We start from the raw sequence: 24,540 nt of genomic DNA, 5'->3' as shown, positions 1-24,540 counted from the left end.
CCCCGGCCCATGGCCCTTGGGACAGACCCCCGCGAGGAATGATACAGACGCATCGTCCCGATGTTGTCATCAGGCATTTCCATTCGGAGGTCCACGCAGGTACCACTGGTGCGTGTAGACGAATGCCTCCCCACAATACCGCTTGGTCGAGCTGTTGTTGGTTGGCGGGGAGTGGGCGGGCGAAGAGGCTACAGAACTAAAGCCAAAGCACCACCCTTCGCTCTCAATAATCCACCCCCTCTCCTGGAGAGCTCTGACAGCTCGGTTACGGGTACGGAGCTAAAGGGGAAGAGGCTGCGAGCTGCGCGAACCTTACAACGCAAGCAGCTTGCCCCCCCAATATCATCCCCTTCCCACCACGGCTCTTTTTGCCCTTTGGTGTCCTTATTCCTGCATCGCTAGTCGGCGAATGGCGGCACAGCACGCGGACGCTTCCCTCGTTGCATCATCTGATTCTCGGTTGCTCCACGGCCTCACACACAGCGAAATTTTTACTTGGCTTCTTTTCACCACACATCACTCCTTATCCAGATCGATGAACAGCCTATAGATTGATTTGCCGGGCCTCTACCCACCTATTCTCCTTTCTATCCGTACACCGGCGCCAGTCGCCTCGTTTTTCTTTGTCAGATCATATTCATAGGTATTGGCGGGGGTTCTCTCTCGTGAGTCTATTTCGGTCGCTCGGTTCGTCGCCTTCTATCTCAGCAGAAAGCCATCTTGGGAGACGTATGGTGTGCCACCTTGCCGCCATCGGAAACACATTTTTCCCTGTCCCAAGATCTGAATATCCCGTTCGAGGTCCTTGTCAGTCCGAGCTCGATCCGAGTTAGAGCCTCACAGCCCAGGTTCCCGTCACCAGGGTCTAGCAACTGGCCATCTCTCGTGTCTCAACCCCACTACATGCCACCGGGGACTGTGTGGTATTTGAGGCTGATCACTCGAGACCCTGAATGACTTTGACCCTGCTCGTTGCCATCATTGTCTCGGTCATCAATCTCTCCGGTCAACCAGGTCCGGAGAGAAGCTGTCCCTCCTCGAGCGGCATCTGGAGTCCTGCATTGGAACACCCAGCTGCGCACAAACATATTGCACTGCAGCCCGATATCAAAAGTTCATCATCAAATCGCCATTCAAAATATTTGTGGGCGGGAGATCTGGCCCAACGCATTGATTCTAGACTCATCCGATCATTGAGAAGTATCGCCCCAATCCTGTTCGAGCGGGTTGCCACACCCGTCACGGTTGAGATCTGCGTTGCCTTCTACGAAAATTCCACATGAGAAACGAGTCAGCGTGTACCGCGATTCATCGTACAGCTTGCGAGGCGTATCGCCCTGACTGACTGCCTCGTCGGTTGAGCACCCGCTCGCCCCAACCCTGCAACAACCTTGGTGTCAATGAAATACCACCTGTGCTTGAATGACCGATCTCGCACCCCATCTCGAGCGCCTTGGCCTTGAGCAGTACCTCGACGCTTTCATCGGCGAAGGATTCGACACCTGGGAGACTTTGACAGATATTCAAGAGAGTGACTTGTGAGTTTGTCAAACATACACATCACGGCGACCGGGAATACTTACTCTGTCCTAGTGACGCTCTCAATGTCAAACTCGGCCATCGCAGGGTGAGTCTGTTCCCGAAGGTACTCTAGGTGAACATGTCCACTAACACTTTGGTTAAAGAAGCTTCAGCGGGCCATCGCTGACTATCGAGGCGTCTCGTACGAACGTCTCTTTGGCTCTCCTGCTCAGGAAGGGCTCTCGGAAAGCAGCAGAGGGTTTGATGCCGTCGCGGGTCCTCCCGCGGGACCTGAACGGCCGTCGGTCCCCCCTCCCGAGACAAAGCGGAAATACCGACGACATCCCAAACCCGACGAGAATGCTCCCGAACGGCCCCCTTCCGCCTATGTGATTTTTTCGAACAAAGTAAGGGAGGAGGTCAAAGACCAAAACCTGTCCTTTACGCAAATAGCCAAGCTCGTCGGTGACCGATGGCAAAAATTGGATCCTGCTGGCAAAGAGCCTTTCGAGGCCCAGGCAAGCGCCGCCAAAGAGAAATACAACGTCCAGCTGTCGGCGTATCGCAAGACCGAAGAGTACAAGGACTATATGGCGTATCTTTCAGAGTTTAAAGCCAGGCATGGGCCGTCGTCCGAGGCCAAACGGCCCAAGCTGGAGCAGGAATCCAGTGGGAGTATCATCTCTACAAAGTCGCTGGAGGCGAACCCAGAAGGAACGGCGCAGGCGTCTGGTCATTTCCGCGGGGGCTCAATGGGCTCCTCTGCATCTTCACCATTTATTGGTGGGACAATACATCCCAGTGGTTCGGCAGGGACTATGCAACGACCACAACTGCCCTCGTCTAGGAGCGGGACTCCTCCCTTGGTGCAGCAGAGTCGTGAGTACTTTCGTCCGGGCTTACTCTCCAGTCACAGTTCGGTCTCGGATGAATCCTCGACCGTCCGGAGTGAAGTACCTGAGCCACTGATGCGGGCAGCTGGTCTATCGTTGGGTGTCGGGTCAGGTACGCCTCCTCTACCGGCACTGCCACCGAGTGCCTCGTCAGTGGAGTCTACAGGGTCCCCTGACCCCCTTGCAAGGTCAAGACTGTCGTATTTCGTACAGCAACAACAGCAACACCAACCACAACAACAAACGCCGCCACCGCCCCCGCCGGCAGCGATCCCTCCTCCGCCGCCTTTTGGGAGTGTCCCGCACGGACCGACCCCCCTTCCCTACCACTCGACTCTTCCGTCGCCAACAATGCAGGAGTCGTCGTCGAGAAATCGTCCCGTGGACTTTCGAGCGTACCAAGATACCCCAAGGGCTTCCCACGCTTCCATACATCTCCCCAGCCCCGGCCGAGAACAGTTGAGCCCGACTCAGCTTCCCCCAATATTGTCCCACGAACGACCCCCCGAATTTCCTCAAGGGCCGGGCGCAAGAAGTTTACCGTTTCCTCCTCGAACAGGCGGGATGGGCACCACTACCCTTCCGCATCTCGGCCGTGCCATGGACCAACCTCGACCTGTGGCCACCAATCCTCTCCAAATACGTCAGCCAGGGCACGACGACGGCCGGCCCGGCTTCAACCGGTCCGAGAGCGACGCGGCTACCACGTTAGCTGGACTGGCGACCGGAGTCCCTCGCCCTGATATCACCAGGCCTGGCACCCACCCACCGCTTCCACGACCTCCGCGACGATCTCCATAGGCAACTGGCATTCTGCTCTGAAGGGCGCCTCTTCCGTGGACATGGTGAGCCCTGGTGATGACGGAGCACGAAGCATGGTGCATTCACGTGATTTTTTAAGACCTACCAGGGCGTATTGTGAAGGCGATCATACAACGTTTACACCTGGGCATGGTTATGATGAAAAGAAAACATAAATGAAAGTTTAATACATCCCAGCTCGTCTCGGTGTGGAGGACTTGGTGCGGTACACGTCGGAACCTCATTGGCTCCGTCCACGCAGTACTCGCCACTGTTTACGGCTCAAGATTGTTCTTTTGCCATGCCGTGCCATGCCATCCCATCGTCCAAGCTTAGAGGATCGAGCGAGCATCTTCAGCTGTGGCATTTTGGCAGCAGCCGATGGGCTTTTTGTTTTTCATAGGAGGTTGTTCTGCTTGTATTTCCTGAACGCAATCTTATAGAAACCAACCGACCCACAGCCGTATCCTCGTAAGTTGTTGAGAAGAGACCCAGAGAGGTTCAGAAGTACCCGACATGCACTGGAAGCTAGACATGATAGGTACGTTGGTACATTGGACGAGGGTAGGAACCGTAGAGTGGCTCACGCATCTGGCATGAGGTGCGTTGAATGTTTGTCGCCTTTCCAGATTGAGAGCCACATCCGCTCTGATCTGCACCCATACTAACAGGGGACCCTTTCCGCCCGTGTCAGGTCGTATTGAACAAAGATCATTGGACGTTCGCCAGGGAAGAAGGCTCTGGTAGACTTTTGCGTGGGGGGAGGGAGCGGGACTTTCGGGGGCGTTTGCTTAGCAACGTTGCCGGCGGGCATTCATTTCGACAAAGGACGAATGGAGATGCGAGATCAGCAACAAGGCAGGGCTAGTCGGCACTGCTGCAGAATGAATAGGAATGAAGGTTGGAGGAGCGTTGAAACAGCTTGGCCAGGGACTCCGGGGGATGGTTTGCTGGAGCGTGTGTCCGTCGAGCAGAATGCGTCGGGCATGCACTGCTAGCGCAGCTGGACGCACAGCCAATTAGCGGCCGCCGTGGCACTTTCTTCTTCCAACCTCATCTTAAACGTCCCATCGACCTCACTCGCTTCATCACCACAAGCTCTGCACCAGGAACAGGATTTGCTTCTGCTCAAACTGGCCGTCTCCCATGCTCCAGAGAGTGTCTTCATGTTTCACAAACCTCGCTCTCAATCTCCAAGGCGCTAAGCTAAGACAGTATCGACTCCTTCCACAGCCTGCCGTGATGACTTGCAGGCCAATCGTGCCTCTCGACAGCCTTTCCTCGCCAGATTGGGGTCCGTCGAAGCTTCGATGCCGTGCTTGATATGCTCGACCGTCTTCTCGAATCATGGCGGCGTTCAACGCCGGCTCTCCAGGATCTGGGCCTCGGGTGCCTTTGCGACCTTCTCGAAATGTGCTTCCCTCCGTGATGCACGTCCGCTCCATGGTCCTTCCAATATCGACGATCCTCGTATGCTGGCTCCAGAGTGCCATTGTGATGTGCCTATCTCACTTTCTAGCCAGAATCTATCATGAGTAAGGCACTGGCATGGGATCCGCTGTGGATTGGTGATGTTTGCTGCGTGCGTATGTGTACTTTGTGAACTCCACCTGCAGACATATAAGTTCTCGTTGACAAGCCCATATCTCGAACTGCTCTCTACCAAGTCAGTCTCTCTCTTCGGCCCAGCAAGACGTCCATTCATTTGCCCGTTTCTATTTGAACCTTGTCTCTCTTTTACTTTATTCGAAGATGCTTTCTTTTACAGTTTTGCTGGCGGCTTCCGCCTTGACGAGCGTGACGCTTGCAAAGCCCATTCCTGTCCCGCAGGTCGAGACCAAGAAGGGTTTCACCCTGGTGCAAAGTGTTGCAAAACCATTCCAGGCCGGTCCTGTGGTGTTGCAGAAGACCTACCTCAAATACAACAGTGCCGTGCCGAGCGATGTCCAAGCTGCTGCCGAAGCTGGCTCGGTCACTGCCACTCCGGAGCAGTACGACGCCGAATACCTTTGCCCTGTCAGCATTGGGGGCGAAACATTGAACCTGGATTTCGACACCGGATCTTCAGATCTGTAACAGAACTCCCCTGGATTCCCCTTGTATTGGTGGTAGTGATCGCTAATTTTCTCCAGGTGGGTCTTCTCGTCCGAGTTGTCCAGCTCGGAGCGCTCTGGACACAGCATCTACGATCCGTCCAAGTCGCCGACGGCCAAGCAGCTCAGCGGAGCCACCTGGAAGATCTCCTATGGTGATGGATCGAGCGCGAGTGGCAATGTCTACACTGACACGGTCAACGTGGGTGGCACCACCGTCACTGGACAAGCGGTGGAACTTGCCGAACAGATCAGTTCACAGTTCCAACAAGACACTGACAGCGACGGTCTGCTTGGCCTGGCGTTCAGCTCCATCAACACCGGTCAGTGAAGGCGGAGCTTCTTATATTCGCTGCTAACGTTCGTCCAGTCACACCCAAGCAACAAACCACCTTCTTTGAAACTGCCATTAATCAAGGAGTTCTGGAGCAAAACGTCTTCACGGCGGACCTGAAGAAGGGCGCCCCTGGCTCATACGACTTTGGCTTCATCGACAGCACCAAATACACGGGCGACATCACCTATACACCAGTAGACAATTCGCAGGGCTTCTGGGAATTCACCGGTACAGGCTACCAGGTTGGCAATGGCAAATTCCAGTCGGCGAGCATTGACGCCATTGCTGACACCGGCACTACCCTCCTACTCATGGATGATGACATTGTTTCCGACTACTACGACCAAGTTGATGGCGCCCAGTACGACAATTCCCAGGGCGGTTATACTTTCCCGTGTTCTGCTGATCTACCCGACTTCGCTGTCGGTATTGGCAGCTATCACGCTGTCATTCCAGGGTCGTTCATGAACTTCTCTCCCGTGTCCGCCGGTTCTTCCTGTAAGTTGACTGCCTCCAAATACATGTTTGATCTCAGCGTAATGACAAATACTCTGCTGCAGCATGCTTTGGTGGTCTTCAGAGCAACGAGGGTATCGGCCAGTCTATCTATGGCGATATTTTCCTCAAGGCCGTGTTCGCTGTTTTCGACAACGACAACCTGCAATTTGGCGTTGCGGCGAAGGACTTGTAGAAAAGAGTCGTTTGATGGGTCCAGGCCCGGTGTGAAAACGCCATGGCTTGGTGTCAGGATCCAGAGAACAAGCAGGCTTATTTTATGATGTGTTGGAAATTCCAGATACGAGGGGCTTCGAAGAGAGCTGTACATACACAAGGGTGGCGGTGTCTGGGGCATAGGCTCTATACTATACTCGATACCTGGGGTGCAGGATATTTATGCATTGATGTCTTTTTGCTATGTTTTATTAATGTCTTATGGTGCGGTCAGTGTTGGCAATTGACGTCACCAGCGCCCGGACCTAGCCTCCTATCTTGGGGCCCCAATCATGTCATGGCCGCGTTTGCATTGACTATGTATTTTATGTCCTCCCACATTGTTTCTTCCCGCAGGCTCCTGGGGTCGCTCTTTGTGCTTACATGTGGATTGGGACCTCTGCACATGTGTTGATTGATGCTTCAACGAGGCCATTCGGACTTTGCCTGGTTTCGTGAACGTGCTCAATCGCTTCACAGCGATTCACTCTCGGCCTACACCGAAATGGCTGCGACCGCAGTTGAGGGACACCGACACCTGAACTCAGAGCCGTCCCAGCCAGGAGAACGTGCCGAGCACGACCTGCCGCCGAAGTCCTACGCAGCTGCCGTTACGAATGGCGCAAATGGCCAGCTCGGATCTGAGGGAGACGAACACTCTGCGCTGAATGGCTCAGCGCAACCTCCGACAGTCCATGGCCAAAACGGCCGACAGCCACTCGACGATCAGAAAATCCTTTACGAGAAGCATGTGAATCATACTGGAGAGATCTTGACAAGCATCAAGCCCAGCGACGGCTATGAAGATTCTCTTAAACACAATGGAATAACCGCGCCACGGGAGAAGAAACGCAATCGACCACCCAAGCGGCAGGATGAGCTTGCAAGTGGCCGAAGAGCTGGTGCCGGTTGGCAGACTTCTGCGTACGCACCTTCTCAGATTCCAGCAATTGTGGCTAACTGTCTCTCTCTAGGATACGGTGGGCACCTCTGAACGTGCCGCTGCAGCGGAGGCTTCAAACCCTCGCCGTCCTGTGGCATACCACCACCATCCCTCTGTTCCTCTCCCTATTCTTCCTCCTCTGCGCCATCCCTCTTACCTGGCCCCTCCTGATCCCCTACCTCATCTACACTCTCATCATCAGTGAAGAAGCCACCAACGGCACCCTCTCACGAAGATCACAATGGATGCGCGGCTCGAAATTCTGGTCGCTATTCGCATCCTACTTCCCCGCTCGCTTGCACCGCACCGTCGAGCTCGAGCCGACAAGGAAATACATTTTTGGATACCATCCGCACGGGATCATCTCCCACGGCGCATTTGCTGCGTTTGCCACTGAGGCCTTGGGATTTTCCGATCTGTACCCGGGCATCACGAATACCCTGTTGACCCTTGACACAAATTTCCGAGTTCCGTTCTATCGCGACTATGCCTTGGCCATGGGCCTAGCTTCAGTATCGCGCGAGTCCATCGAGAACATCCTGTGCAAAGGAGGATTGAATGGCGAGGGCATGGGTCGGGCAGTAACAATTGTCATCGGTGGTGCCCGCGAATCTCTCGACGCAAAGCCTCACTCGCTCCGTCTGGTCCTGAAAAGCAGAAAGGGATTCATCAAACTCGCAATACGTACTGGTGCCGATCTTGTCCCTGTCCTCGCCTTTGGCGAAAATGAACTTTACGATCAAATTGACAGCGTCGAACACCCGTGGATCCACAAGTTCCAAATGCTGGTCAAAAAGTTCATGGGGTTCACCATCCCACTCTTCCACGCGCGAGGCATATTCAACTACGACGTAGGATTACTGCCCTACAGGAGGGCGGTCAATGTTGTAGTGGGAAGACCGATCCGTATCGTGCAACAAGGGACCAAGGATAATAATGTCGATGAGAAATATCTGGATCAGGTACACAAGGAGTATGTGGCAGAGTTGATCAGGCTTTGGGATGGATACAAAGACCTTTTTGCACAAGACCGGCAAGGTGAGTTGGAAATTGTGGGCTAGAGGGAATCAAGTCCAAGGGGCAGGGCGGACTTGTGATGAGCAGTATGATGTGCTGCAGGACGGAAAACCCACGATGTTACGTCTGGGGGCAATCGTTATCCATGGAGTGACGAATCTTTTATCGTGTATCTTTACCAGTAGCTCGAAAAGGGTCAAAAAGACAGAGCGGCGGTCATTCGGGTGAATGACAGTGTACAAAATTGACTTATAAGAAGGATTGACGCTCGCTTTGGTATCAATCAGTAGCATTGTCTTGCCATTGAGCACTATCTGACGAACTCTGTCGATAGGCTGTTGCCTCCCTTTTGCCATGCTCGTGCTGTATCCTTGCACGACGACATCTCGGTGCCATTCCCATTCCAACACCTTCTCTCTGCGACTCGTCACCTCCCAAGGCCATCAACCAACCCAACCACTCGAGCCGAATTGGGCAGGGTGCACACTGCCTCCTGGCTGCTCCATCTCTCATTCTACCACCACAACACTCCTCAACGCACCCTTGATCGTTCTCTCACATCAATCACCACTCGACCACAATGTCTTCGAAGCGCACCAAGAGGCACTCGGCACCGGCTCATTTCAGCAGGGACGAGGACAGTGAGGGAGAAGAAGTCTCCAGGATGGAGATCGACAGCACGAGTCATCAGCTGAGGAGGAACGAGGACAGTCTGAGGAAGAGCATGACCATCGATGTGAGAAATTTTTGTTTTCATTCTCGAGTTCGTGGTCCCGGCTGCTGGGCCTTTTTTGAAGCCTGCTCGTTTGTCTTGTCTCCCAACGCACTTTTTTAGGCAGCATTCCACTGCAGAGGAAAGTCACTACCCTTTTCCATTTCCTCTTCCTCCTCGATACCATTGTATGCATCTTCCGGCCTGCGCACGAAAGACTCCGCCGGTGCCTTGAACCAATACTAACTCCCCTGCCGTCAGGTCGGTCTCCGCAAAGGGCAAAGACAGCAACGTCTGGAGGAGGAGTTTGAGATCCAGTTTCGGGAGCTCGAGGCGCAGGTGGATGACAGGGCAGAGAGGCACCAGGAAGATATGTGAGTTGGCTCGACATCCTGTTTCTCCTCTCGGGGGCGGGTTTCGTTACGGGTACCTTCGATTGACCTGGCTTCGTGCCCTCAGGAGACGATATCGAGACGACGTTCTGACCAGACTGCTCGCCTTGACTGAGAGAAAGGCACATGTTGAAAAAAGGATTATTCAAGCGGTCCAAGAGCTCGGCAGGGCACATGAAAGGATCAAGCAAGAGTTTGAAGCCATTGTGCAAGGTCGCTCAGCGGATATTCGGGAGGCTATGAACGCCCTGCACGAAGACGAAAGGGCGAGTGCCAGGCGAGATTGAGAAGACCATCCATGTCATGCCTCTTCTAGAGCAAACAAGACCTTGATGAAGAGACTACATCCTCGACAACCGACATAGATCTCCCCTTGCTGCGCCTCTTTCTCGAGATCAGACTCGGTCACAGTATAGCCTTGTTCGTCACCACAGCGGCAGCTCTTGGACCAGACCGCCTGAGACTCGTCGAATCTTAGGTCTTCGAGGTCATAGATCTCTACTCCAATGTGGGTGCCTTTCTCTCCGCCCTTGTCTTTCTCGCCAAAACTGACTGCGCGGTCTAGGATGCGATCATAATCCGCGCGTCGCTTAGGGTCAGATAGGACCTCGTATGCAACAATAATCTCATCGATGGAGTAGATGGGCGTCGGCGCCAAAGCGCCATTGTTCTGCTGAGGCTTTAGGGAGGCGTTCTTCGTGCTGCTGGGAGCTTTGTCTGGGTGGTGTATGAGTAATGCACGCCGATACGCGGCCTTGATGTCGTCCTTTGACAGACGATCGAGCTGTTCGGGACGGCGAGGGAGTTGAAGGACATCGTAGTGGGTATCTGTTCTTGATCTCACGGGACCTGCACCTGTGCTGGACATCAAGAACCTCTCTTCCCAGAGATGCAGCGCCCTGTGATAGCCCAGTCAGTTGGTGATGAGAGAGAATCCTGCATGCAGATCCCCGCAACGCCACTCAGCCCACTAGCCCACTGGCGGGCGATCATCCTCCTCCCTCTGTCGTTCCCCGTTCACCTGCCTCTGGATTGTCCTTCCTTGTTTCTCGGTTCTGCTGCGTCTGTTGCTGACCTTGCAGCCAGGCCGCAAGACAGAACAAGCATAGGGCCAGGTTCTGCTGGCAGATCATCCGTCGCCCTGAACCATTTCAGATGGTGGAGGGACTCCTTCAGATGCGCTGTTTGGGTTCGCTTACTGAACTCAGTGTCTTGTTGCTGGTCTGCCGCGTGGAGTTGCGACGTCATTGTGTGCTTCCTCCGGCTTCGTTTCACCTCTTTTTCTCCAATGCCTTGGAATCATGGTTTCGTTCGTTCGTTCGTTCGCAGCATTTGTGGAGTGAGATGATGTGAAGTATTTTACAGATATCTATTGTTTTGGTTTCTTGGTGACTGAGACTGGTTCTCAATACACCTTGCCCCATCAACCTTCAGGTAGGCCAAGTCCTTTTGTATTCCATGTAGTTATCGTCGACAAGACCTCCCTACCTGTGCGTCTCTCTTATGGGCAAATATGTCCTCGACGGACGAATTCGACCCAGAGTCTCAGCGGAGAACCTACCAGGCGCCACACTCTGCCCGCCATCCTATTCCTACCATCCAGAAATACAGGGCCGAGCGGAGCGAGTTGAACAACCAGCAGCAACAAGCTGAACAGGCCCAGCATGAGGAGACGGACGATTCCACCGTCAAAAGAGCATACCATGCCGCAAAAGGCATCTTAAAGGGCGAGGATGAAGGCCCCAGATCGACGCACGACCCCTACCGGTCTCAAAATCGGAATATTCAGAACCCTCCTGGACAGCCAGGTGGAAGAGATGAGCAAGGAGAAGAACAGGATCAAAAGGAGGAGGACCAGGGTCAGCAACAACCACAACCAAAACCACAAGACCGGGATGCAGGGGATATTAAGACAGACGAACCAGGTCAATCGGCTACCGAGGCCGTGGCGGGTCACCATGACCCTCGCCAAAAGAGAAAGGACATGAAACACAAGAAGCGCAGTGATGGGGGTCGAGAAGTCACAGATCCGGTGACTCACCTGCCCATCATCATTCGAGACTCGACGCACAAGGATCTCAAGGCTGTCGAACAGAATATCCCCTCGACAGGGACAGATTTCCGCACCAAAACAGGAGTCAGCGGCGCCAGGAAATCGAGCCAAGAGCTCGAAAAGGAGCGCGAGGAGGCCCAGGACAGCCTCGACGGCATACAAAAGTTGTTCCCACCTCCGAAGTTTGATGACTTGAAGAATGAGCTGGCGAGGACGTATGAGCGTGCAGTCACGATAGGCCTTATCAGCGCCGTAGGGCTGCTATTGCTGGGGGAGGTCGCCGCTCGAGTATCTGGGGTAAGCCTCTACGATAAAGGTTCACCCTGGCGGTCGAGACTCTCTGCTGCCGTGGTTGCCATCTTCATCCCGGGTGTCATTGCGGCGGCCGTGATCTTCGTGGTCAGGGACTGGCTCGGGAAGAAGGTGGAAGCCATCTGCAAAGATGAGATTTGGGATGCCGCACGTCAGGAGGAACTTCACACCACGCAGGCTGAACATGCCATCCCAGAATCAGTCGCTTGGTTAAACAACCTCTTGTCCGCCGTTTGGCCCCTCGTCAATCCGGATCTGTTCACTTCGATCTCAGATATGTTGGAGGACGTCATGCAGGCATCTCTTCCAAAAGTGGTGCGAATGGTGAGCGTCGACGATCTGGGCCAAGGGAGTGAGGCCTTTCGCATTCTCGGAATCAATTGGTTACCCACAGGTGCGGCAAGTCGATCTGTCGGCGCGGACGGTCGAATTCAGAAAGCTGGAAACGATGGGGATAACGATCGGACGGCGTCCAATGAGGGAGAGATTGAGAATAGCGCCGGCGGCGAGGACAAGAGCACGTCGGATGACAGCGCCCAGAACAAGCAGCAAAAGCAGGAGGATGAGCAAGCGATCCGAGAAGGTATGGAGGCCGAACAGGGCGACTTTGTCAACATGGAGCTCGCATTCGCCTATCGAGCCCGATCTTCCGGCAAGTCTTTGCAGGCAAAAGCAAAGAACGCCCATATCTACCTCAAATTCTACCTGCCAGGAGGCATCGCCGTCCCGGTCTGGGTGGAACTGCGCGGGATTATTGGCACAATGCGACTTCGACTCCAGCTCACTCCTGACCCTCCGTTCTTCAGCCTCTGCACTCTGTCCTTCATGGGACAACCGCAGGCGGATCTGTCCTGTGTGCCGTTATCACGGCACGCACTCAACCTCATGGATGTGCCGCTCATTTCGTCGTTTGTTCAGTCGTCGATTGACGCGGCTTTGGCTGAGTACGTGGCGCCAAAGAGTCTGACGCTCGATCTCAAAGACATGCTTGTGGGTGACGATTTCAAAAAGGACACAGTCACTCGAGGAGTCGTCATGATCTTTATCGAGTCTGCCTCGGGTTTCAAGGAAGGGGATGGAGGCATCGGTCCGATGAAAGGGTCGAGCGACGCATATGTCACCGTGTCTTGGGGCAAATTTGGCAAGCCTGTTGCCTCGACGAGGATCATTGTCGACGATCAAGCGCCGAATTGGTCAGAGTGGTCGCACATTCTGGTCACGCCTGAAGAGCTCAACGCCGACGAAAAGCTGCGACTTCAGCTCTGGGATTCCGACAGATATACGGCAGACGATGACCTTGGTCGCGTTGAGGTGGACCTTCGCGAGCTCATGCACAGCTCCAAGACAAAGAACAGGATGTGTGATCGTGAAGATCGCTTTGTGGGTGAAGAGCCCGAAGAGAAGATGCCTGGTACCCTTCGATGGCGTGTGGGCTACTTCACCAAAACCAAGATCACAGAGGAGCAACTTGCGAAACAGACTGCTGATCCCAACGTCCGCACAATAGGGGACCTGAGGAAGCAAGTCGGCGAGACGGCAGAGCGCAAGTTGCGGGAGGCCACGGCGCATGACGAAAGCAAGGAAATCAAGCAGCAGAAAGAAGAGGATTTCAAGGAGCGCGAAGACGCCTTGATCATCTCCAGTCCCCCACCGGATGACTATGTCAGCGGGATATTCAGCATCCAAATCCACAACATCACCGGACTGGAGGTTGAGTCTCTGCAGAAGCGAGAGAAAAACACCGGCAACGATAACCGCGAAGACGAGGCCGAGCAAAATGACGACCTTCCCAGTAGCTACGCGACCATTATTCTGAATCATCAGAAGATCTACCGGACGAGAACCAAGCCGAAGAATGCGAAGCCATTTTTCAATGCTGGCACCGAACGATTCGTCCCCAACTGGAAGACTGCGGAGGTGATGATTTCCGTTCGCGATGATCGTGAGCGCGAAGATGATGCTCTGCTGGGCATAATCTACCTCCCTTTACAGAAGGTCTTTGAGGAAAGGAGCCAAGTGATGCAGACCTACCCGCTGGTTGGTGGTATTGGGTACGGTCGGGCCCGCATCAGCATGGTTTGGCGCAGTCTTGACTTGAAGTTGCCGAAAGAATTACTCGGATGGAATGTCGGAACACTGGAGGTCAAATGCCCCGTCAGAGCAAAAGGGGGAAGAGGGAACACGACGGAGCACGGATCATTCACCCAGCAACGAATCAAGCTGAGAACCAACCTGATGAAGGCTAAGATGCACCCCAGCGACTCGGATCAGGGTTGTGAATGGAGATCCAAAGGCGACAAAGAATCCGTTTTCCTTGCAGTGCGCAAGCGCTATTCAAGCTCGTTGACTATTGAATTCCGCAAGTCTCGCCTTGGCCCTGACGCTACCCCTGCTTTGGGCGTCTTCTGGCTCAAAGACATCCCAGACGACGAGGAGACAACCATCGTTGTAAAGCTTTGGAAGGGCAGCAAAGAGGCCATGCATCGCGCCACCACGAGTTACGGGTATTCGGGGCTGGAAGAAAACGAGCAACCGATTGGCGAGCTTGAGCTCACTGTGAAGTTCTGGAGAGGGCTCAGCGGATACCACAAGAGTTATGCCAACAAAGCTCGCAATGCGGATTTGAGGCAGGTGATGGAGGTGTTGGACACGGCGAATGACGAAGGACAGGTCGATCAATACGAGGATGAATCCAAGGGGGCTGGAGAAATTGATGAGGACGGGGACAGCGATAGCACGGACGACGACGCTCAGGGCAACAACGGCGACGTGCCATCGGGCAAAAAGGACAAATCTCGGCGCAAGCTGCGCACTCACACCAACGACGACTCCTCCGACTCGGACTCGGACTCTGGCACGACGTCCGCATCGTCCAAGAACCTGCTCAACGGGCCTGCGCGCCTCGTGTCCAAGCCCCTCGGCGCGGTGGGCGCCACAGCCGCCAATCTCCTCGACGTCAACGGACATAATGACCCCGGCGACGGCTCACGGGGGTTGCGGGCGCAGGTGAGGGACTACAAGGACCACCACCGGGAGCTGCACCGGAAGCACCGGGGGGTCATGCAGTGGCGAGGAGCGAGGACGGTGGACTGGATGGTCGGAAAGGCCAAGCGGGTGGAGGGAGGAGTGGAGAGAGTCTTCGAGAGGGATAAAGACGGGCGTGGCGGCAACGGTGTGGAAACGGAGGTATGATTTTGGTGTGTTTCTGTATTTTTTGGAGCGGCACGATGCACCACACACACACACACACACGACACAACGAGTCTGGGAAATCATATTAATGGGGGACAAAAAAAGGAAAGGGACCACCTGAATGGTAGCCAGCCAGGAGATTGAGTGGGTTTAGTGGTGAGAATCCGCGATTCTCTCCTGGCCTGCTTATCCTGCTTGCCTGTTCTGTTCTATTGTAGTGTTTCTCACTGTGTTTGTGACGGGGCATGTCTCTCGACTCAGGGAGCATATATATACATGTAGGAAATCTGCATATATGTATGTACGTGGGAAAATACTTAGGAGGGAAAGGGAAAGGGGGACAACAATAACAACAACAAATTCAAAACGAGGGTAACTATGTCATTATCAATTGCACACGAGGGGTTGAGGGAAGTGATTGCACACAAAGCTCAACCCAAAAAGTTCTGTTGAACTATTAATACAGTAGTAGTTAGTACCAAGTCCAAGTAGGTTGTGGAATATTAGTCAATAAAACAAACAGGTCGACAGTCCTGCAATGAGAATATAAAACTATGCATAGTTATATGTAATGTATGCTGCATGTATACTGCATATACATTTGAATATACTATAATAGTTAATAGCTATACGTATTTGGACTTCAACTCTAATTAATTACTCAATCGCGCAACACCACACAGACACAGACACACACTCACACTCACACACATTTGTATATACATATATATACACATGAGAAGATTGCTGGCTTTTCCGTCGATAGAAACCCTCCCTTCCGTCTCCCCCACGGTGTCAAGAGCACATGTTGATGTTACCACCGCCACCACCACTACCGCGAGTTGCGACTGTAAAGGAGACGAAGCAGAAGAAACGAAGCACTCGTCGTGTGTCTATGTATTTGCAGAAAAGTGGCTTATGTTGGACTAACTAACCCATGATACTTATTATCCATTGCGTGAATGCCCCATTGCGCTATGTCACCTTTTTTTCCTTGTACATAGTCTACCTTGAACCCGGGAACAGAGAGGGACAAAAATTGACAACAGGCCGCCCGAAGAGATGCCCAGCTCGCCCAGCTCGCCCAGCTAGCTCATCGCGCGAAACTGCGTATTGTCGCACGCTTCCTCCCAGAACGCTCGGCCCAGACCGTCACATTCAGGGCCGTCGAACCAGAGGAAGTGGCGACAGATGTCTCTTACCGCCGCCCACAACGCGCCCGACTCCCCCGGAGTGCCGGCCTCGCTTGACGGGGTTGAATGATAACTCGAATGCCGACTCCTGCTTTGACCCCTCGAGTCTGTGAGTGCCAGATCTGGGATTTTTGTCCTCGCTTGCCTGATCATCTCGGCGAACCATGGCCTCAGGCTCGTATCCTTGGCGACCAAACCCCCCAAGACTGTACTCCAGAGTAACAGTTGAGGATGCGTGGTCCAGAGTTCCAACACCGTGCAGTCGTCCAGTGCGAGCATAAGCTCCCGCGTCAGTTTCTGATGAATATCTGCAGTGCAGCGGACGGGAAAGAGCACCAGAAGTGTATATGCCATAGTCGAGAGACGGACAAGGTTGTATAGTGAGTGGAGTGGCGAGCTGTGGGTCATGACGTCCGACGTGCTGCTGTCATGCCGTTGTGCAGAAAGAGAGCCCTTGGAGGGAAGGGAGAGCAGGTCGTGCGTCATGAAGTTTCTGGCCCAGACTATTTGGTTGAGAGACGGCGCCGAAGGGTTTCCAGATAGATATGCGTCAAATCCAATCGTGATCAGGCGAACGTAGTGGATAACTTGCAACAACGGAGCCAAGCCGATAACATCCCCAAGATCTTCGAAACCACTTGCCAAGGTCTGGAGAGACGGGACCAGAGCCGCGGGAGTCTCAGGCCATGACGACATAACCAGGCTTGTTGGCGCCAGCAGTGGGAATGCAGGCACACACATATCTTGAAAAGCATAGAATATATCGGCCCTATTTGGGGTTTTAGGGTTAGCTCACGGTGAATCGCGAGGGGATGTCTGGGAAGCAAAGACATACAAAGCCAGGGCATTTGCCAGTCCGGGCATTTTCACGGTATGCAGACCTCCTTTCTGATAAATCAGATGACAGATCGCGTTCAGATGTGCCGCTTCCTTTTGCATGCGGGCGTAGTATTGAAAACTCTGGACCGACTGCAATGCGCTCAGGCTCTCCTCTTGCGAGGGGGGCCTTAATTGCTCGCCGGACCCGTGAGCCGCCAGCGTGACAATGGCAAGAAGGAGCTCGTCGGAAGCTGGGCCTTGCAGCTCTTGGATCTCCCGATTCAGTTCCCTGATGGCTTGAGTCTTGTATGATAGGCGTAGCGCTCGGTTACGACTCGGGGTGTCTGCTTCGCCCTGGAGATAGGCATTGTGGGTTGCGCCTCTGCCCTCTATTTAGCGTCCAAAAAAAGCCTGGACAGATCACAGAGGTTGTCGCCTGACAAGGGGTACGGCTTACGCAAATATGATTGACCAAAATGCGGCGGGAGACTGCATCGCACATGCCAGCACAGCATTCTTGATACTCCCCTCTGAAAGGACGCTTCTGGAGGAGCCGAGTATTCTCCATTGCTGCGTAGCTGCGAGCGATTGGCTGGGCGAGGCATTCACGCCTTCCTGTGAGACTGGATAGTGCGCTAGACAAAGTGCGATACCAGATTCGAGAATGGACCGGCCTATGACGCTTAGTGACGGATCTCGTCTCCAAACTCTCCAGAACAACGTATTGGAGAAGGTGTGTACGCCACAGGCTTACCATAGTCTAGAATTTCAAGCGCATACGAAGGGACACCGCTGGGAACACTGGCATTGAAGGGGTCAAATATTCCCGTCCCGACATCAAACACGGCAAATGTCCTGTTGAGGTCCCTGTCACTGGGGAAACTCTGGTTTCGGTGCAGCGGCGGTCGAGAAGGGACATCAGGCGGAGGATCTTCACTAGAGCTGCGTGCATCGCGGTTATGTATGGCGTTTAGTTTAGCGAGACGTTCCAGCTTGGCCTTTCGATGGTATTCGCGAGCAGCATGCTTCTGCTGGGACATGGCAGGTTCACCCGAGGACGGCTTTGGCGATCTGGAATTGGGCCTGTACGGCACGAAGAAGACATTGGTGCGTCCAGCGGCCATTGCGTTGTCGACATCTGCAGAGGAGAAAAGGGAAGATGACTGACTGACCTTGGAGCAGAAACCTCCCACGAGGAGGAGATACGTCTTTAAGCAAGAAGGACTCTCGCCCGCCTCGCCTGGAATAGAACCATCATCGAAATTCTTGAAGCCCCTACCGAGGGCACAAGGCACAGGGACACCAGGCTACTATAGGCTGGATCAACCTAGTGTATATGCGCGGACGATTCAGCTCGAGGCTCGAATGCGTCACACTGCAGCACCAAGCGAATCCAGGCAAGTGAGATAACTGTGTAGGTTATTGAATGGCCTGGAGCGGCTGAAGGTAGGTAGGAAGCCAGGGCATCTTGGGCCGTGAGCGGGCTGGCGGGATCGAGAGGTGGACATTGGATGAAAGAAGAGGGAAGAGAGGCATCGAGAAGTTGATGCAAGGCGGAGAAAAGGCGCAGTTGTGATTCGGTGAAAAGAAATCCCGGCCCGCGATGGGCTGAAGACGGCGGGGCTGAAGCTCAACGCAGCCAGCAGCCACCGCAGCTTAGTGAGCCCAAAGGCCCAATAACGACCTCCTCCAACTTGCCGGTAGCCAGTCACGGTTTCCGTATTCTGCTGATTTCGAACGGTTGCCCTTGTGGGATAGCTCGTCGATAAAGCATTAGTCTGGTACCGTGACTAATTCGTGGCCCGTGACGCCTGCCTTTTGATACTCGAACAAGAACGCAACACAACCCGCTCCTCAGAGAGAAAGCCAGCACCATGTCCAATTTAGTCCACATCGAGTCAACCGACCAGTTCTCAGCCCTGCTCTCCTCGTCACAGATTGTCGTGGCCGACTTTTATGCCGACTGGTGCGGCCCATGCAGACAAATCGCCCCCATCTTTGAGCAACTTTCAGCGCAACTCTCTCGACCAAACAAGATCACCTTCGCAAAGATTGACACCGACAAACAGCAGGACATTTCACGATCCTATGGCATCCGAGCCCTGCCCACATTCATGGTCTTCAAGAACGCGAGGCCGGTCAGGACCATTCAAGGCGCAGACCGGGAGGCGCTGTCCAACGCGGTGAAAGAGCTGGCGAGCGCGGCGGACAAGATGGGGACAGGTGAGGATGATGGGAACTCGAGTGGCGACACGTGGCTCGGTGCAGACCTACCAAGAGGATACGACGACGTGACTTCTCAGGTTGATGTCTTAGGTTTGGAGCTGCTGAACTGGGACTCTGAGCATGGCAACGCAAGAACGTTGATCAGTGGCACCAAGCCCAAAGGTAAGCTCCTTTTGCTGGCCCCCTCCATCTGCGTGCGGAAGGTGTCCTGACGCACAACGACCCTTAGGACAAGCAGAGGCCAAGTCAGATTGGGTTGAAAGCGACACGGACGAACAACTCATGCTCTACCTCCCTTTCATGTCGACGCTGAAGATTCACTCGTTACACCTCACATCCCTCCCCGACAACACAGATGACGATGAATCCCCGAGCCGGCCAAAGCAGGTGAAGATCTACACCAACAGACCTCGCATCCTTGGTTTTGACGAGGCCGAAGATACACAACCGGCACAAGAGGTCACACTATCGGAGAAAGACTGGGATTCAAAGACAGGGACTGCTAAGATTGAACTACGCATTGTCAAATTCCAGAATGTGTCCAGCCTGGTTGTCTTCGTGGTGCAGAGTGAAGGCGACAACGAGAAGGTCCGGATTGATCGCATCAGGGTCATTGGTGAAACAGGAGCGAAGAGAGACGGCAAAATCGAAAAGATTGCAGGAGACGATGATTGAGGTGCAGAAAGACAATGGAGCTCAGAGACTCTTGAGCACGCGATATGAGAGACGACCGCATCAAGGCTAGAGACAAAAGCACGCATCATACATTGGGGGCAAGCAACGTCGCAGACAAAAGAGCATAGAACGCTGGACGAAGTTTCCGTCCATCTGTAGGCAGATGAAGACCAAGTCTTGTTTGGTAGCCTATGACTTTGTTGCCGCCACGCTCCATACACTCCTGCTGTAGTGGCCAGTCCTCCACCGTAGATTGATCAATATCTCAGGGATTTAAGGACGAGACTCAAGTCAATCTCGTTGTCCTCAACCAACCCTCCTTACGGGACGCATGGTATGTCCGACCCCACGCATAGACAAGCGCAGGAACACTCAACGAGCCCAAACTCATCAGCCACTCAAAAATGGGTTTCTTCATCCAACTCGTCGAGGAGATCGGTAATTGCAATTATGGTTCGCTCTGAGCTGCCACTGACACTTGGACTCGTTATGGAGTATTGTAGAACATGGGCCAAGCAACACAGGGGTGATTTATAGTGGCAGCGCTGCACGATATAGGGAAAAAAGAGAAAGAGAAGAGAAGAAGCACGAAAATCTCGACTTTGAAGTTTGCGATCACAGCTAGTGGAGTGGGGTCTAGCCCTCTCTGGGCTAGTGCAATATCATGTCTTGGCGACAACAATGGGTTGAATTTTTCGCCTTGGGCTTGGTCGAGTTTTGAACTCAGCATGGCTTGTGATGAACTGCAACAGAAATTTATTGATAGGAAGAGAATGATTGTTTGCTACTCCATCTGGACCTCGTCTGGACGGTGGAAGTGAGCATGATCTCAAATATTGACTGATATTCTGAAGCCAACCATGATGTTTCTCCCCAGCCCCCCGGTTGTGGTGGTCGCTTCCATTTTCATTCCTCTTTCTGCGACGATATAGGAGAGCCTCGCAGGTAATATTACTCAGTCTGTCAAGTGGGGTTCTCGTTGGGATGAGACCGCCTCGACAGTTGCAGGACAGAACGGTGTTTGCTGAGCGAAGCCTCAACGATATCTGTTTGCAGTGCTCGGGCGTTCGTTCCCTCGAGCTATGGCTGGGCGATCTTGAGCCTAATGACAAGTTTCTGAATCCCTGTGCGGGTGACTGTTCGTGCTCATCACCTGTTTGTGGCACGAGATTTGTTCGGGTGAAGTCGTGGCTCGAGTGTGCGGCTCGAGTGTGCAGCCCGACCTCCTGCCATTTCACGCTGGTCGTCGGAACAAGGTGTTCCACTATGACCAAGAAGAAGGCACAAATGTATTCACAACAGCATTTAGCATCCGGACTCTACGACGCCTGAAATGACTGCAAGACTTCGCATCGTCACACTGTCGAGGCTTGGCCATTCATCCACTCGCCAACCACACGCTCAACATCGTGCCCGAGGGAAAAGGGGGACCCTGCACGGACACTTTTTGGCCTTGATATCGACGATCATTTTCAGTGCGTCATCGTTGCTACCCAAACCTCGGATCATTGCTCCAAGGGTTCGGGTATGGGGAATGTGTTATCAAGAAATCCCATCGCTTTTTGCGGGTAAGTTATAGGAGGACCCTGAGGTGTTTCAGCAAAGCTCCGCCGCGTCGATCTTGTAGTCCCTGAATACAAGCATTTTGCGGGAGGAAGCTAGAGCTTGCGAGGACGGCACGCAGGTAAGCTCGAGTGAAGGTATGCATCAGGTGGTGGCTGTAATTCCGAAGATATACCTCGTAGAATGATCCAGCCTCGTCTTTCACTGTGCTTCGGTCACCCCAGAGTTCGCGTCTCTGCAAGTGGCACCATGGTGTGATCACCCCTGCCATCTTCTTTGTTGATCGTGAGCCTGGAGGCATCGAGGACGTCATGATCTGGGAGGAGTCTCCATGAGCTGGACAAGTCTTCGACAGCCACATCCCGGCCCAGTTCGCGTCAGGTGCATCCGATCAACAATGTTTAGCTTCCGAACATGCGTCCGGCAGTTGGTAGCAGGGTGGAATGCTCGAGTCATCGGATCGACATGTAATGATGCACCAAAGGGTGAGGAGCCAAGCTCAAGGTTCCTCGATCATGCTCCCTGCTGGTTTCAAGGATTGTGAGCGAGATCACAGTTTGACGAGCACAGGAGACTGCGGCACGCACGTGGACAAGGCAGGGTACCTCTGCCCATGTTTGATTGCTTCTCTGCACAGCCTCGTTTTCTGGCGAGTTTTTTACGCCCTCTGATGGGGTCCATCTTGCACGATGCAAGCATTTTCACCACATTTTCTATTATTATCGGCAGCAAGTTCGGCCACCTTACGCGTACCTAGAGTGATGATCTCCCATGAACATGGTTCCAGGGTCGATTATTTCGACCCTGTCTCTCCAGGCCTGGGACGCTGGATTGTAAGTTCACCATGTCTACCGAGTATTCTTCAAGATAATCGAAAGGTGGCGTCGCCAGATCGACGAGCTCTAGGACGAACTTGTCACGAAATTCCCCGATCAACGCCAGTCAGGAGGGACGGGAAAGGCCCATTGCTTGGGACTTCCCACCTTGGCCTTTTGACAAAAAGGACTTTGGTGGCTGTTCGGCTCCCGAAGTGCGTGACGAGCAGGATGGTATGAGAAATAGCCCGGCACTGTCTACCTACTGTGTCCGGCAAGAATAGACACTGAAAAGGTGTCCAACAGTTGGCAAACGCTTGTCTGTCTCATGATCTTAGAACTTACCACAGTCTGAATACCAGCGGTATTTACCCACGGCAGGAGAAGTGTTGCTCGCAGGCCGACTCTCCCGGCTGGACAGTGCTATGGATCGAGGCAAGATTTGTGAGCTTGCGTTTCGGGCTTGACGTGAAAGCCGAAGAGAGGGCCAGAGCAAATGTCCCGACCTTTTTTGACCGCAACCGGCATAGGGTGGCTGGAAGCGTTGAAGAGGCGAAATTTAGACCAGCCAGAACCACGGCGAAGAGAGGCCACATTCATGCGCAACGGCAGCCACCGAACAGACCAGGCCCGTGGACTCTACAGGCAGGTGAAAAAAGGCGGCCAGAGATGGCAAGGTGGTGATTGGGAAACCATTAAACGAGACTAAGCTGGAGGCTCACTGCTCCTTCCCCGACACCATCATTGATAAGAAGATAGAGGAGTGGATATCCAATTTCCCCGGAAGCACTATCTCTTCCCTCCGCACAAAGTCTGATGAGGGTTTCCGCCACCCACAGTCCAAAGCGAAATCCCCTCTGGCCTGAGGAATTGCAAGTGATCCCTGGTATGCTGTATCCGAGAGAGGCCAAAATTCTAGGTCGGCCGTACGGGCCGCTGAGTTCATCCAGCACCAAATTTGGAGGATTATCCAAGCCAACAGGCCTAGCGTCCAGATAACGAATCGAACTTACCTAGAAGCGACCAAGAACGTGGTAGAACTAGCTCTGTGCAGGGGAAAAAAAAAAAAGAAAAAATCGCTATACCAGGTAACATGAAACAGTCTCGCATGGGAGGTTACAACATGGACGTGTTGGGAGAAGGATCGAGCCGGCAGCGTAGGAGTGATGAGCACATGGCATTGCCGTATCGCCTCGAATCTGAAACGCGGCTGCAGGTCTTCGGGCGAACAGAAGAGGAGAGATCTGACACTTGATGGACAGAGAGGCAAAAAGGTGCCTTGGTACCTGCATGAAGTCGAGAGCTGCAATTGGGCATCGACAAAAGTCGAGCACATCGTGCATGAAAAGTCCGAATGTTCCTGCATTAGGGCCCTTCTCGAGGGCGGGTCTCGCAGTGCTTCTGGCGGCCTTCGTTGGGCAAAGAGAGGCGTCGACTTGCCACGCTCTTCTTCAGACCCTTGGACCTTGGTGGCCCAAGACCGCGGTCCTCAGTGGAATCGAATCAGCAGAGAGCATTCTGGAAGGGCCCTAGACCTATTCAGTGCAAGATGGGAGAGCCACCAATGACGCGGACCACCACCCATCGAAGGAACCGCGCGCGCGAAGGACGGCGCCTGCAGCTTGGTGCCTGGGGCCGTCGGCTTGAGGCAGGGGCAAGGGCCAAAAGCTAGCTGCCCACAGTGGTGGATGTGTGGATGTACCCGCGTCGCGGATGTATGAAAAGGCCTCAGGCCAAACTGGGTCCTGGGGCAAGTGGGTTTGCTCGGGTACCTGAAGGAAGTTGATGGTTCCTGAGAGGAGAGACCGTTGGGATCTACCTTCTCTAGTCCTTTGGCTGTCCTCAACCCCCAAGCGATGGCTTGAGTAGAGCACATCCACCATTGGCCAGCCGTCGAGACCGTTTCCTTAGAGCACTGGTGGAAGTGCCGCTTTTTACATCCCAGGTGTCCTTCGGCTCGAGCGACCGTGTTCAATTCAGGTCAGTGGAAGGTGTGATGTGGATGGCGACTGATAGCTGTGACAAGTGACACTGATTCTTTTGCCACTGGAAATTCTGTGATAGTGAAGGTATGCACACAACAAGAGGGAGAGGGAGAAGAAGTACACAACAAAAGGGAAGACCAGACCCTGCACCCACTGTCGGCTGACGACGACCCCAGCGGCAGACACCAAGAAAGAGTCCTCTCCTGACGAGAAGCCTCCCCATATTTGTACAGAGACTTTCTGCCAGTCCGTGTTGTTGTACTCCGTACAGTTTACTGCGTACCCGA

General features: G+C 53.7%; 9 protein-coding genes across 9 annotated transcripts; 6 read left to right on the top strand and 3 right to left on the bottom strand.

The window, feature by feature from the left end:
* Nucleotides 1-1,422: 1,422 nt before the first annotated feature.
* On the top strand, nucleotides 1,423-3,215 carry AYL99_10679 (hypothetical protein; the record flags this gene model as incomplete). The annotated part of the gene is made up of 3 exons (XM_018842185.1): nucleotides 1,423-1,538; nucleotides 1,594-1,627; nucleotides 1,686-3,215. The coding sequence occupies 3 exons, from the start codon at nucleotides 1,423-1,425 to the stop codon at nucleotides 3,213-3,215; spliced, it is 1,680 nt and encodes a 559-aa protein (XP_018688346.1).
* Nucleotides 3,216-4,303: 1,088 nt separating this feature from the next.
* Nucleotides 4,304-4,708, bottom strand: AYL99_10678 (hypothetical protein; the record flags this gene model as incomplete). The annotated part of the gene is made up of 1 exon (XM_018842184.1): nucleotides 4,304-4,708. The coding sequence occupies one exon, from the start codon at nucleotides 4,706-4,708 to the stop codon at nucleotides 4,304-4,306; it is 405 nt and encodes a 134-aa protein (XP_018688345.1).
* A 259-nt stretch (nucleotides 4,709-4,967) lies between these two features.
* Nucleotides 4,968-6,336, top strand: AYL99_10677 (hypothetical protein; the record flags this gene model as incomplete). Its single annotated transcript, XM_018842183.1, has 4 exons — nucleotides 4,968-5,287; nucleotides 5,348-5,631; nucleotides 5,679-6,143; nucleotides 6,206-6,336. The coding sequence occupies 4 exons, from the start codon at nucleotides 4,968-4,970 to the stop codon at nucleotides 6,334-6,336; spliced, it is 1,200 nt and encodes a 399-aa protein (XP_018688344.1).
* Nucleotides 6,337-6,861: 525 nt separating this feature from the next.
* AYL99_10676 (hypothetical protein) lies at nucleotides 6,862-8,360 on the top strand (the record flags this gene model as incomplete). Its single annotated transcript, XM_018842182.1, has 2 exons — nucleotides 6,862-7,280; nucleotides 7,331-8,360. The coding sequence occupies 2 exons, from the start codon at nucleotides 6,862-6,864 to the stop codon at nucleotides 8,358-8,360; spliced, it is 1,449 nt and encodes a 482-aa protein (XP_018688343.1).
* Nucleotides 8,361-8,896: 536 nt separating this feature from the next.
* AYL99_10675 (hypothetical protein) lies at nucleotides 8,897-9,406 on the top strand (the record flags this gene model as incomplete). Its single annotated transcript, XM_018842181.1, has 2 exons — nucleotides 8,897-9,052; nucleotides 9,290-9,406. 2 exons carry the CDS (start codon nucleotides 8,897-8,899, stop codon nucleotides 9,404-9,406), a joined length of 273 nt encoding a protein of 90 aa, XP_018688342.1.
* Nucleotides 9,407-9,721: 315 nt separating this feature from the next.
* AYL99_10674 (hypothetical protein) lies at nucleotides 9,722-10,668 on the bottom strand (the record flags this gene model as incomplete). The annotated part of the gene is made up of 2 exons (XM_018842180.1): nucleotides 9,722-10,319; nucleotides 10,496-10,668. 2 exons carry the CDS (start codon nucleotides 10,666-10,668, stop codon nucleotides 9,722-9,724), a joined length of 771 nt encoding a protein of 256 aa, XP_018688341.1.
* A 265-nt stretch (nucleotides 10,669-10,933) lies between these two features.
* On the top strand, nucleotides 10,934-14,977 carry AYL99_10673 (hypothetical protein; the record flags this gene model as incomplete). The annotated part of the gene is made up of 1 exon (XM_018842179.1): nucleotides 10,934-14,977. One exon carries the CDS (start codon nucleotides 10,934-10,936, stop codon nucleotides 14,975-14,977), a length of 4,044 nt encoding a protein of 1,347 aa, XP_018688340.1.
* Nucleotides 14,978-16,065: 1,088 nt separating this feature from the next.
* AYL99_10672 (hypothetical protein) lies at nucleotides 16,066-18,113 on the bottom strand (the record flags this gene model as incomplete). Its single annotated transcript, XM_018842178.1, has 4 exons — nucleotides 16,066-16,939; nucleotides 17,006-17,371; nucleotides 17,447-17,663; nucleotides 17,744-18,113. The coding sequence occupies 4 exons, from the start codon at nucleotides 18,111-18,113 to the stop codon at nucleotides 16,066-16,068; spliced, it is 1,827 nt and encodes a 608-aa protein (XP_018688339.1).
* A 750-nt stretch (nucleotides 18,114-18,863) lies between these two features.
* On the top strand, nucleotides 18,864-19,890 carry AYL99_10671 (thioredoxin; the record flags this gene model as incomplete). Its single annotated transcript, XM_018842177.1, has 2 exons — nucleotides 18,864-19,377; nucleotides 19,445-19,890. The coding sequence occupies 2 exons, from the start codon at nucleotides 18,864-18,866 to the stop codon at nucleotides 19,888-19,890; spliced, it is 960 nt and encodes a 319-aa protein (XP_018688338.1).
* Between the last annotated feature and the right edge of the window lie 4,650 nt (nucleotides 19,891-24,540).

The sequence above is a fragment of the Fonsecaea erecta genome (assembly GCF_001651985.1).
Source record: "Fonsecaea erecta strain CBS 125763 chromosome Unknown Scaff12, whole genome shotgun sequence".
NCBI classification, from domain to species: Eukaryota; Fungi; Ascomycota; class Eurotiomycetes; order Chaetothyriales; family Herpotrichiellaceae; genus Fonsecaea; species Fonsecaea erecta.
This window is presented reverse-complemented; position numbering and strand designations above follow the sequence as displayed.